Raw genomic sequence first — 13509 nt, forward strand, 5'->3', positions numbered from 1 at the left:
GCCATTCCAGCGCTTGCGGCACTGGTTGCCCTCACACACCTCGTTGGTCGCCGACGAGATCACCACGGCTATGTCGGCCCATATCCTCTGGTACACCTTTGAGGTGGCCTTCCCACGTCCACCATGTGTCAATTGACCCCAGCGTGACTCGACCTCCTGCAGGCGGGAGGCATTTGCCTCGTCTGAGAATCTCCTCGCTCTTTTTCGTCCTCCCAATTGTTCCCCTCCCATCTCACTGCTTTCGCCAGCATCAGTCTCCACAGCGTGCTGTGTCGCCTCCTCCATCCTTTCCATTATAAAAAAAAATTCCACAAAAAATCGGTGGGAACAATGTTATTTGTTCTCTGAATTCTTTTTGCTGCTGGAAAATCTCCCTCCTACCTCCCAAAACAGCCAAACAAGCACACACCACACCCACACACGCTTTCAGTTCCTCTCTGCTCCCTCTCTCTCTCCTCTTCTGCGCATGTAATGATGACCCCTGACCTCCTGAAACGCAGGAAATGACCGTTGCCATGCCGTTGCTTTATGGCAGAAGGTCAAAAATTTTAACGCTAATGCCTATTTCAGATCGCTCGCAGTCACGCCCATTTTACAAAATGGAAAGTTGGGGTTTTGAAAATGGGCGATAATCCGGCGATCTCAAAATCCATATTTACAGTCAACGCTGGAAATAACACCCATTTTTGGATGATCTGCACAAAAATGGAAAGTCTAGCCATTTGAAACATGCAACACTTAGATAAAGAATTGACAAGACAAGAGTTTTGTTGAACTTGTAGTTGTTTAATACATGTATCCGTAAGAAGTTAACTACCTGTTTATATTGAAGCTAACTTTAATTCATTTTTGTTTCTTATGAAAGGAAAGGTGTAACGAGATGATGTATAGCACCCTCTAGCTAGGAGGTATAGGGAGCTGTACTGAGAGAGAGGGTCTGTGAAGGAATGCCATCTTAAGCTCGACATGGCTGACTGAGATCTCCCAAATAAATAAGAGTTAAATTGAACTAAGAGTGTTCAAGAGAATATAAAATACATTTCCCTTATAAAGTGTTTAGACACATTCTGCTATATGAGGAATACTATATAAATGCAAATTTTTGTTGTTTGGCCAGTAAAAGGTATGAGTTGACAACTAGGAAGGATTATCCTGTCATTTTTTTCCATCCGTTTTTTGTCTCCATTTAATTGTAAAGCCTTACTGTTGCTGGATAAAGATGATTTACATTTGACATTTTTTTTTGATTAAACAGAGTAATAATGCTGTCTTTACGTAGAATAAAAGGAATTTCTTCTTGTGAAGATATTGTGTGAGCAAAACCCGGAATTTTGTTTCGACTCCTAATGCCATAAATAAAGTGCTTGCAACAGGAAGTTGTCCACAATTTGATGACCTGAAGAAAATCCGTAAAGACAATGCTAATATCGATGTGCTTGTTGCAGTCTTTAAATCCTGACCAGACAACAAGGCCGGAAATGTTCTCAGAGTTCCACAGCCATAACTTCACCGGAAATATGGAAGAAATTCCTTTCACGTGTGTTAACAAGGTTTCCACTACACTACCGGTTAGATAAGATGGCGGAGTGGCAGTCGCTCTGAAGAAATTCCTGGCCCAAGAAAAGCTAAATAAAATATTATGTGGCTCCTATTATGCACATTACCTTAGTCACCTGTACAAATTCTTCACATTTAATAGGCTCTTCTTCTGGTAGTTTACATAACTGCGTTGTGCTCATGTCTTCAAGTACTGCGTCAATGCGAAACTCTATCAAATCAGTCACACGATTCAACAAAAGTTCGAGTTCATCTGCAGGATGACACATAAACAGTTAAAACCACTCGCAATTCTGTTGATAATTTCCAAAATGTAGTTGTTAAAATAAAGTAAGCACTGTTGATATGGTGCATGACACAGCATGTAGGTGTTCTAACATGCCACAGAATGGCAGGTTAACATACTGTGATTTCCTAGGGGAGATTTTCTTGGATCTGTGCTTAATCACTGTACACAGGCAATCTATAAAAATCTCCCCTTTATGTTGAGTACTTAATTTCTACTGTCAGTCGGGTACATGTCTGTTCCCTTGGGGAAGAAAATCTGCAGGTGAGCCAGCTAAAGCCACTCTCCTGCTGCTGGCTTGTTAATGAAAAAATTGATCAAGGAGTCATGTGAATAAAAACTAACTCTTGAACTCACATTCAGAATAGAGGTTAGTTATACAAAGGAATGAAAGTTTTTAAATAATTTTTAAGCATCTTACAATAGTTAATCTTACTGTTGTAAGCTACTCACCAAGAGCTACATTCTTCTATATTGGCTCCAGGATTGCAAAGCTATTAATCATTTGATAGTAAGCTCATGTTACAGCTATAGATTTGAAGTTATTAAACAACTGTAACATGTGCAGCACTTGGCCTATTGAGTTTTCTGCAATTGATAAGGGGAATATATCATGTAGCTTTTAAACTGTGCAAATGTTTCTTTTAGATCTGGGGCATTCTTTTTGGGAAGACAGAACTTTGTAAGTGTATTGCCATTTTCTATATTTTCACTGAGACATTATGCAGTGGTTTTGGACATTCCACAGCTGGATTAACAAATGTTTTATCAGTTACGCCTATTAAGTAGTAATTTTGCTATTTGAGAAATGTGAAAGGAGCATCATTACGCATGCGCTGTGATTGGCCAGTTCTCTGTGGGTCTCACTATCGAATTTGTGTATCATGAAATTGATTTCAAAAAAAATCCAGTCGCCGTTTTGATTGACAAAAAATAAGGTTAATAACCAATTTTGGGGGATTACATTGCATTTGGGTTATACAAGCTATAAATCTAATCTTTTGTAATTTCTAACAGTTCCTTTAAAAGTTCATAGTAACCCACCTTCAGGTGTTAACAATTGTTCTGAACACCGGCCACATATTTCAGTAACCTAAATCTTTCCTTTGTTCAATTGCTGAACAATAAGGTCAGGTCAAAATAAAACTTTCTTAGACAATTTTATTATAAACAATCTCTTCAAATTTTGAAATCAAAAATTAAAACCAGAGTAAAGCAAATGTTTTTTTTATAGAAATGGGCCTAGATCCAAGCATTTTTTAGCACTGGCTCACTTTCAGAACACCAGCAGAAAAAAAGGGGTTTTACTGTCATCCTTGTATGTGCTCCGCAACAGAGCTTTGCAAATGTGTTTTGTTGGGAAGCCAATTCCTCAGTATGCAAAGGAAGCCGAAATATGGCACTATATAAACAATAGCATTAGCACTATTTTTGGGACTTGGAGAGGTTTTGCAAGGAGCATAAGTGAAAGGGCAAAGAGTCAAGGATATATAATTTTAATGTAGTAACACACAGCTTATATAAGGGAATACAGTACTCAGAAAAGAGATGTGCAAAAAGCATTGTATTAACACAAAGGCCTAGAAATTCATGGGTTTAGTGCTGGCCATTAAGGCCTGTTTTCAAGAAAATTTGGCTGCCACCTCGCTTCCGCCCACTTCTGGTGATTCCCACAGCAGCCACCATTTTGGTCAGGTCAGCAGCACTGTCATTGCCTGTGCTTGCTGCAAAAATGGAAGAGAGGCAGATCATGAAAGCAATGAGTGTGCAACGCTCACTTGACGCACAATCTACCATTTTTGGAGTTGCCACACTACCTACTGCCTTCTTAATCACGACGTGCTTACCAAGCGCTCGGCAGCAGCAGAACACTTTGAAAAGAGGAGGAGTAGAGAGCCAGAGCGGTGATTTAAAAACAACAAAAAGCAAGGAGTGAGGTCACAGAACAGCAGGTAGGTAATTGTTTGGTGAGTATTGTCGATTTTTCTCTCTAAGCTAGGACAATGGATTAAACTAGGAGGGGAAACTATAACATTCTTTATCAAATTAAAAACTTATCTAGATAAACTAATTAATATAACTATAAATAATCATTGAATACAGACTTTAACTAATTCAATTAAAAAAAAGCAAGATTAGACTAAGACATGGAAGAGCAGGTTGTGTGTCTGGACTGCAGTATGTGAGAGTTTGTGGAAAGTGAGACTGTCCCAAGTGAACACATCTGCAGTAGATGTCTCCATTTCGAATCTCTCTGGCTCAGAGTCATTGAGCTGAAGTGCGAGTTGGAGACACTCCTACACATAAGGGAGGGAGAGGAGTATCTGGACAGTTTGCTCTAGACTTCGGTCATACATCTTAGAGAGGTGCAGGATCAGAACGGGGAATGAGTGACCGATAGTGTGCAGAGTAAGGGGAACCCAGGTGTGATAGAGAACAAGGATCCACAGAAATTGATCCTATCCAACAGGTACAATGGACTTGCTACCTGTGAGGATATGGATAAAAACTGTTGGAAGGACAGCCAGAATGCAGACCATGGCACTTTGGAGCAGGAAGCTGTCCTAAGGAGGGAGGAGGAGGGGAGAAAATGTAATGTGGTAGTTGTAGGGGATTCTATAATTAGGGGGACAGATAGCATCCTTTGTAAGCAAGGTCGAGAATCCCACAAGGTATGTTGCTTACCTGGTGCCAGTGTGAGGGACATCTCAAACTGGCTTGAAAGGATATTGGAGAGGTCAGGGAAGAGTAAGCAAGAGGTCCTGTAATGTGTGGACATAAGGTCTGCCCCACCAGCAGGGGGCACTACCGTCGGAGGTCCTAGGGTCACAGGTACACTCGTGCTGGGCCGGGTATATAACCTGAACTTCACCTTTGTATCTTGACTTCTGGAAGCCTGAGTCCCACTTTGTCCAGATGACGCAGAACCTCTTTCAGATTGTGTCACGACCTGTGACTAGGGTGTCATCTTGGAATACCACGGTCCTGGGGATGGATTTTAATATGTTTCTCTGAAATATGGTTGCCGCCGAACGAATGCCAAAAGGGCACCTGTTGTAAATAAATAGTCCTTTGTGCATATTGATGCACGTAAGTTTCTTTGATGATTCAACCAGTTCCTGTGTCATGTAGGCTGATGTTAGATCTAATTTGGTGAACGATTTTCCCCCGGCTAGCGTTGCAAGCAGGTCATCAGTTTTCGGTAGCGGGTACTGATCTTGTTTCGAAACTCGGTTGATCGTGACCTTGTAGTCTCCACAAATTCTGACGGTGCCGTCGCTCTTTAACACCGGAACAATGGGGCTGGCCCATTCATTAAATTCGACCGGTGAGATGACCCCCTCGCGTTGTAGCCTGTCCAATTCGAGCTCGACCTTTTCACTCATCATGTGTGGGACCACCCTGGCTTTGTGATGGATGGGCCTTGCGTCTGGGCCGAGGTGAATCTGCACCTTAGCTCCCTTGAAGCTGCCAATTCTCAGTTCAAACAGTGAGGGAAATTTGTTCAGCACTTGAGCACACAAATCATCATCCGCTGATGAGAAAGCTTTGATATCGTACCATTTCCATTTTATTTTCTCGAGCCAACTCTTGCCGAATAACGATGGGCCGTTGCCCGGGATAATCCATAACGGCAAATCATGAACTGCTCCCTCGTACAGCACTCTTACTGCTGCACTACCGATCACTGATATGACTTCTTTGGTGTAGGTATGCAACTTCACATTTATCAGACTCAGCTTGGGTCTCTCTGCCTTGGTCTCCCACAGCTTTTCAAAAGTCCTCTGGCTCATTATCGATTGACTCGCACCCGTGTCTAATTCCATGGATACCAGCACGCCGTTTAATTTTACCTCCATCATTATCGATTGGCTTTGTTCGGAACGCACGTATGCTATACACTTCCTCCTCGGAGCTCTCAAATGCCTCAGGCTGCATTGCCAGATCCATGCTGAACTGATTATTATCCACGTGGTGTGTCGTAGCTCGCTTGCTCTGCTGTGGACACATCCACTGAAGATGCCCCGTCTTCGCATACCCTCTGCATACATACTGCCTGAAGCGGCACTGAGGGATCAGTGATTGCCCCCGCAACGCCAACACGTTGAGCTCGGACTTGCGCCTGATGTTGGGCTTTGAGCAGCTCCAGTTCTCGCATACGCAGTCAAGTAGGCCCTCGATGGTGAACTTTGAGCGGCTCTCGGTCTTGCAGATGCAGTCGAGTAGGCCCTACCATGTGCAGCTCTGCCAGCCGTCGATACAATTTTGTACACAGTACTTGCCGTGGATTTCCTGTTTTGTTGCGATATCTGCTTCATGCTTTTCTGCGTGGACATGCAAGCCTGGGCGATGGTGACGACCTTGCTGAGGTCCGGCGTCTCCGCAACCAGCAGCTTACTTAAGATCGCCTTGGGGTTGACCCCGATCACGAAAAAGTCACATAGCATGTCTTCCAACGCAGGCCTAAATTTGCAAGGTCCTGCAAGACGTCTCAGGTTGGCAACAAATGCCGCTACGTCCTGACCTTCTGGACGAACGTGCATATAGAAGCGATATCTGGATATGAGGATTCCTTCCATGGGTTTAAGGTGTTCCCGAACTTGAGCACACAGTTTTTTATAATCCTTTTCTGTAGGAAGATTGGGTGAGAGCAGATTCTTGATGAGTGCATAGATCGTGGGGTCACAGACGGTGAGAAGAACTGCCCTGCGCTTCTCTGCATCCTCGTCTTTGTTTAGGTCGTTTGCCACGAAATACTGGTCAAGACGATCCGTGAAATCTCCCCAATCCTCTCCCTCACTGAATCTCTCGAGAATTCCAACAGTACTCGATCATGCTGTGCTCGCCATACTTTTGCGTGGGTTCGTATTTGCCTCGTCGCCAGTTATGGTGTATGAAATGGTACAATGAACTCCATACTGTGAGCAAATGACCAGGTGTAACCTGGTCAGTCTTTAATGGCTTCCAGAAGTGAAGATACAAAGAGGAAGTTCAGGTTATATACCGGGCACAGCACGAGTGTACCTATGACCCTAGGACCTCCAACGGTAGTGCCCCCTGGTGGTGGGCCGACCTTATGTGCATACATTACAGGTCCTGTTTGGGGAGTACAAGGAAATAGAAGCTAAATTAAAGAATAGGACCTCAAGGGTTATAATCTCTGGATTATTACCTGAGCTACATGCAAATTGGATTAGGGATAAGCTGATGAGGGAAGTGAACACGCGGCTAAAGGTGTGGTGTGGGAAAGAGGGGTTCCATTTCGTGGGGGACTAGCAGCAGTATTGGGTCAGAAAGGAACAGCAGCGATGGGACGGGCTCCACCTGAACCAGTCTAGTGGAAAGGATAAATAGGGCAGTCACAAGGACTTTAAACTAGATAAAAAGGAAAACTACAAGATGTAAAGCAATTAAACCAGGAGAGAGAAATAAGAAACAGGTAAGTAAAACTATAGAGCTGAAAGACAGGCTAGGGTGTATGGCCCAAATAAGCATTCTTTATACAAAGGCACGGAGTATAAGGAATAAATTGAATGAACCGCAGGCGCGAATTCAAATTGGAGGGTATGAGACATGCTGCAAGACGGTCAGGGCTGGGAACTAAATATATCAGGTTATAAGATCTATAGGAGTGATAGGGAAAATGGCAGACGGGGAGGTGTAGCCTTAGAGGGAGAAATTTGCTTGGCTTGCGCCTCCTGTTAGTGTCTCCGGGATGGCGGTAACGGGGCGCTATGTGGTTACCGACTGGGCATGGGAATCACCGACGCCCGCGGGTTTGCGCTGGTGCTAAAACTTACTGCCTCGATCTCTTGCACCCCCGAGATCATGGCGCAGCGGCGTGTTACCGCCCCGGTTGCAATATTCGCTTCCATTCCCTGCAGCATCACCGGGCGTCAACAACGGCTGCTGCAGGAGGCATTGCCACCTCGGCTGACCGCTTGGGAAGCACTAATTAAAGGCAGTGGTGGTCAAGTAGGGCAAAATTTATTTATGTCCCCAGTGTGCTGTATTTTGCATTTTTTTTGGACCCCACGATTGATCAGCCATGCACTATCTTAGAGTGTTTTGGGCTGCTATGCACGTAGCACAGGTGCTGTCACCCTAAACACAGCCTGAGGATTCAATCAACCCAGCATTGGCCCTTCCCTTTAAGGGAGGGAAGGAGCCTGAAAATCCAGCATTGCTGCCCTGAGCATTGGTCAGCACTCTGCCAATACCGCCCCTTTCACTCTTTAGCAGCTCTAAGGGAAGTAATGGCACTTGATTTGGCACTCCACTTCCCACTTGGAGCGCTAAAGCGGAACTTCCCAGCAGAAAAGAGTCTTTATCACCCCAAACAGCGTGCTACGCATTTCTAGCCCAAAGAATTAAATTACTTCAATGATACGAGAGGATATAAAGGTAATGGAGACTTTATGGGTAGAATTAAGAAATAGAAAATGATTTAAGGCTGTAGTGGGGGTTGTGTCTAGGCTCCCTGGTAACAGCTGTGAAGTGCTAGATTGTATGGGCTGAATTTTTGCCACCATTTTGCGCCTTTTTTTGGCGCAGACTAAAATCTGCAAGTTTCTGCACCATCCTAAACTACTTACGGCAAATTTTTTTAGTTCCCGATTTTTTGATGTCACTGGGGGTGCCGGCTACTGGCTGCGCCATTTCTGGCCATTTAAGTGAGTTTGGCCAAGCAGGAGTTTTTCAAAAACGGCGCAGTGCACCGTTCGTAAAAACCTTACCTGCACTTAAGAAAATCAGCGCAGAGAAGAGAAAATTGGTGCAGAGAAAACGCCAATGTTTTACCGGAGCTGAAAGCATGGCACCGGGACCAGGGGGAGCTTTCAGCACAGGATAGGAGCAGCAACAGCACCTGGGGACTGTTTGGCCCGGGATAGCAGCAGCACCGGGGGCAGGGGGCCTTATGGCCCGGGATAGCAGCAGCACCTGGGGTGGTAGCCATTCGGCCCAGGATAGCAGTGGCATCAAGACTCTAAAAAAAAACGGTAACCAAAGAAATATATATTGCAGAGTTTGTCACTACCATCTTCCAATAAACAGAAGTGAAGAGATCTTGGTAATGGTAATATGTACCTGCACCTGTCTTGCTGCATCTTGTATGTTTCACTTTGCAGCCTCAGCCCTTCAGTGTGTCCCTCATTACCCTGGCAACCAGTTTTTCAGCGCAGACCTTAAGTTAAGCTTAAGGACAATCTGCACCGATCCAAGATGAAAGGTTATGCTGGCGAAACTGGCAACCTTTTTTTTTGATGCATCAGCCACTAAAAAAATCGGGCGTACCTCTACAACTGGGCCAAAAATTGGCCATGTGGAAAAATGGCCCCATATAAATGTACAGATTAGACAAGCATGTAGTAAAGGCAGAGTGGTTTTAATGGGGGATTTTAACTTTCATATAGATTGGGATACGCAGACTAGCACCTGTCAGAATGGTAGTGAATTTCATGAGTGTGTCTGGGATAGCTTTCTGCAACAATATGTCCTAGAGGCAACAAGGGGGAAAGCCATATTAGATTTTGTTATATATGTAAACTTGTAAATACCACCAGAGGGCTCATCCCCTGGAGTCCCAAGGGATCCCACAATCCTGTATATAAGGAGGCGTCACAGGCTGGAGAGGCACTCTGAGACCTGTAATAAAGGACTACAGTCATACCTTACTTTGAGCTTGCAATATCTGGTCAGACTCTTTATTCAAGACATAACTGGCGACGAGATACAGATGGCGAATCCCACCGCAACAATGCAGAGAACCATGGGCATCCTGGAGAAATTTTCAGAGGGAGATGATTGGGAAAACTTTGTGGAGCGACTTGACCAATACTTCGTGGCCAATGAGCTGGAAGGAGAAGCGAACACTGCCAAATGAAGAGCGCTCCTCCTCACGGTTTGCAGGGCACCAACGTATGGCCTCATGAAAAATCTGCTCGCTCCAGCAAAATCCACAGAGAAGTCGTATAATGATTTGTGCACACTGGTCCGGGAGCATCTAAACCCGAAGGAAAGCAGTCTGATGGCGAGGTATCGGTTCTACACGTACAAGAGGCCTGAAAGCCAGGAAGTGGCGGACTACGTCGCCGAGCTAAGGACATTGCGAATTTGAAGGACACTTGGAGCACGTGCTCAGGAACTTCTTTGTACTTGGCATTGCCCATGAAGTAATACTTCACAAACTTTTGACTGTAGAGACCCCGACCTTGAGTAAAGCCATAGTGATAGCCCAGACGTTTATCGCCACCAGTGATAATACCAAACAAATCTCTCAGCACACGAGTGCTGCTGCAAGAACTGTGAACAAAGTAATGCTGTTTTCGAATCATAATGTACAGGGCAGGACTTACATGCCTGCAGCTGCATGTCCGCAGGTGACTCAGAGCCCACCATCAAGGGTGGTGAATGCAAGGCCATTAACACCTTGTTGGTGCTGTGGGAGTGATCATCGTTTCTGTTGTGTATGGAGAAAGAATCAGACTGAATACTGTGAACTCAAGGTAAAATGTGACCTTAGTCTTTTATTGCAGGTCTCCAGAGTGCCTCTCCAACCTGTGAAGCCTCCTTAAATACCTGTGCTCCCAAGAGATTATGGGATCCCTTGGGACTCCAGGAGATGAGCCCTCTGATGGCTGTACGGAGTAAATACAAGTCCAAATATCTAACAACGCTCCACCCCAAAGTCAATAGTGCAACTATTTACAATGTGAGTCGATCTGGGGCCCTTCTTGCCCTGGTTGATCGTCTCGGTGTGAAAGCTGGTGTTGTTGAATCATTTGTTGGACCCTCACTGGGCTGCTGTGCAGCTGGCCTTGCTGGGCTGCCTGGTGTGTTGGGCCCTGCAGGGCTGCTGTGGATGATGGGGTCTGCTTCGTGGTCAACCATGGTGCTGGCTGCCACTGATGTGTATGTTGGAGGATCAAAAAAGGTAGGGTCCAAGGTGGGTTGCTCAGGATAGTCCGTGAATCTGAGTTTGATTTGGTCCAAGTGTTTGACCCGAAACACCCTGCTTCCCTCTTTGGCCACGACAGTGCCGGGAAGCCACTTGGGACCTTGTACATAATTTAATACAAATAAAGGATCATTGATTTCAATCTCATGTGACACATTTGCGCTATCATGGTATGCACTTTGTTGAATCCGCCTGCTCGCTACCTGTTCATGTAGATCAGGGTGAACTAACGAGAGCCTTGTCTTAAGTGCTGTTTTCATGAGCAGTTCAGCAGGTGGGAGCCCAGTGAGTGAGTAGGGTCTCATGCGGTAGCTAAGCAGGACTCGAGATAGGCGAGTCTGCAGTGAGCCTTCAGTAACCCTCTTCAAGCCTTGCTTGATGGTTTGCACTGCTCTCTCTGCCTGACCATTGGACGCTGGTTTAAACGGGGCAGATGTGACATGTTTGACCCCGTTACGGGTCATGAATTCTCTGAACTCAGCACTGGTAAAACATGGCCCGTTGTCACTCACAAGTACATCGGGTAAGCCGTGAGTGGCAAACATGGCCCGCAGGCTTTCAGTAGTGGCAGCGGACGTGCTAGCCGACATTATCTCACATTCAATCCACTTGGAATATGCGACTACAACGGCAAGGAACACTTTAGCCAAGAACGGGCCTGCATAGTCGACGTGTACCCTAGACCACGGTTTGGAGGTCCAAGACCATAAACTTAGCGGCGCCTCCCTGAGTACATTGCTTAACTGCGAGCATATATTACATCTGTGAACGCAGGACTCTAAGTCCGCATCGATACCGGGCCACCACAGGTGGGATCTGGCTTTCGCTTTCATCATTACGATGCCTGGGTGGGTACTGTGGAGGTCATTGATGAAGGTGTCTCTGCCCTTCTTGGGGACCACCATTCGATTGCCCCACAGAAGGCAGTCTGCCTGTATAGACATTTCATCTTTGCGCCGCTAGAACGGCTTTATCTCTTCCTGAATTTCCACTGGTATACTGGACCAGCTCCCGTGAAGCACACAGCTTTTGACTAGAGATAATAAGGGGTCCTGGCTTGTCCAGGTTTTGATCTGTCGGGCAGTGATGGGTGATTGCTCACTCGCAAATGCTGCATAACCATGGCTAGATCTGCGGGCTGCGTCATTTCCACCCCCGTGGTGGGTAATGGCAGCCTACTGAGGGCATTGGCACAGTTTTCTGTGCCTGGCCTGTGGCGGATGGCGTAGTTGTATGCGGACAACGTGAGCGCCCATCTCTGGATTCGGGCCGATGCGTTGGTATTTATCCCTTTACTCTCGGAAAACAGGGATATAAGTGGCTTGTGGTCAGTTTCCGATTTTAATTTTAGCCCAAACAGGTATTGATGCATTTTCTTTACCCCATAGACACACGCAAACGCTTCTTTTACAATCATGCTGTAGGCTCTCTCAGCCTTAGACAGACTCCTGGATGCATAAGCAACCGGTTGCAGTTTCCAAAAATCATTAGCTTGTTGCAATACACACCCGAAGCCAGATGACGACGCATCACATGCTAGTACCAAACATTTACATGGATCGTACAGCACAAGCAATTTGTTTGAGCATAACAATTTTCTCGCATTTTCTTGCCTTTTGCCCCAAACCCATTCGCCCCCTTTTCATAGTAAGACGTGTTGTGGTTCTAGCAGTGTGCTGAGACCCAGTAAGAAGTTACCAAAGTAGTTCAGGAGTCCCAGAAACGACAGTAGCTCCAACACATTCTGTGGCCTCGGTGCATTCTCGATTGCCTCCATCTTTGTGTTGGTGGGCCTGATGCCGTCCGACACAATCCTCCTTCCCAGGAACTCCACTTCAGGCACCAGGAAAATGCACTGCGAGCATTTTAACCTGAGCCCCATATGGTTGAGTCGACTAAGAACCTCCCCCAGGTTCTGCAGGTGCTCGACTGCGTTGCGAACTGTGACCAAGATGTAGTCCTGGAAGACCACTGTGTGCGGGACGGACTTCAATAAACTTTCCATGTTTCCCTGGAATATTGCTGCCACTGCTTGGATTCCAAATGGGCATCTGTTGTAAACAAAAAGACCTTTGTGCGTGTTGATGCAGGTGAAGGCCTTCGATGATTTCTCCAGTTCCTGCGTCATGTAGGCTGAAGTCAGATCCAGCTCCGTGAACGTCTTTCCTCCCGCCAGCGTTGCAAAGAGATCGTCGGCCTTTGGTAGTGGGCATTGGTCCTGCAGGGAGAAACAATTGATAGTTACCTTATAATCGCCGCAGATTCTGACGGTGCCGTCTCCCTTGAGGACTGGGACAATAGGACCGGCCCACTCGCTGAACACAATCGGTGAAATGAAGCCCTCTCTTTGCAGCCGGTCTAGCTCGATCTTCACCCTTTCTCTCATCATGTATGGTACTGCCCTTGCCTTGTGATGGTTGGGTTGCGCCTCCGGAATTAGGTGGATCTGCACTTTTGCTCCTTGGAATTTCCCGATGCCTGGTTCGAACAGCAAAGGAAATTTGTTTAAGACCTGGGCACATGAAGTGTCGTCAGCGGGCGATAGCGCTCGGATGTCATCCCAGTTCCAGCGTATCTTTCCCAGCCAGCTCCTGCCGAGCAGCGTGGGACCATCGCCCAGTACCACCCAGAGTGGTAGCTTGTGCAGTGCTCCATCGTAGGAGACCTTTACGGTAGCACTGCCGATTACAGAAATCAGTTCTTTTGT

At 46.0% G+C, this 13509-nt stretch overlaps 1 protein-coding gene across 1 annotated transcript in view; it reads right to left on the reverse strand.

Moving 5' to 3' along the window:
- Positions 1-13509, reverse strand: part of dnah5 (dynein, axonemal, heavy chain 5) — a 457249-nt gene that overhangs the window by 321244 nt on the left and 122496 nt on the right. Inside the window, 1 exon segment of the mRNA XM_070880791.1 lies at positions 1665-1810. Coding sequence (XP_070736892.1) covers positions 1665-1810 — 146 coding nt within the window.

Source organism: Pristiophorus japonicus, chromosome 5 (genome assembly GCF_044704955.1).
Source record: "Pristiophorus japonicus isolate sPriJap1 chromosome 5, sPriJap1.hap1, whole genome shotgun sequence".
NCBI classification, from domain to species: Eukaryota; Metazoa; Chordata; class Chondrichthyes; family Pristiophoridae; genus Pristiophorus; species Pristiophorus japonicus.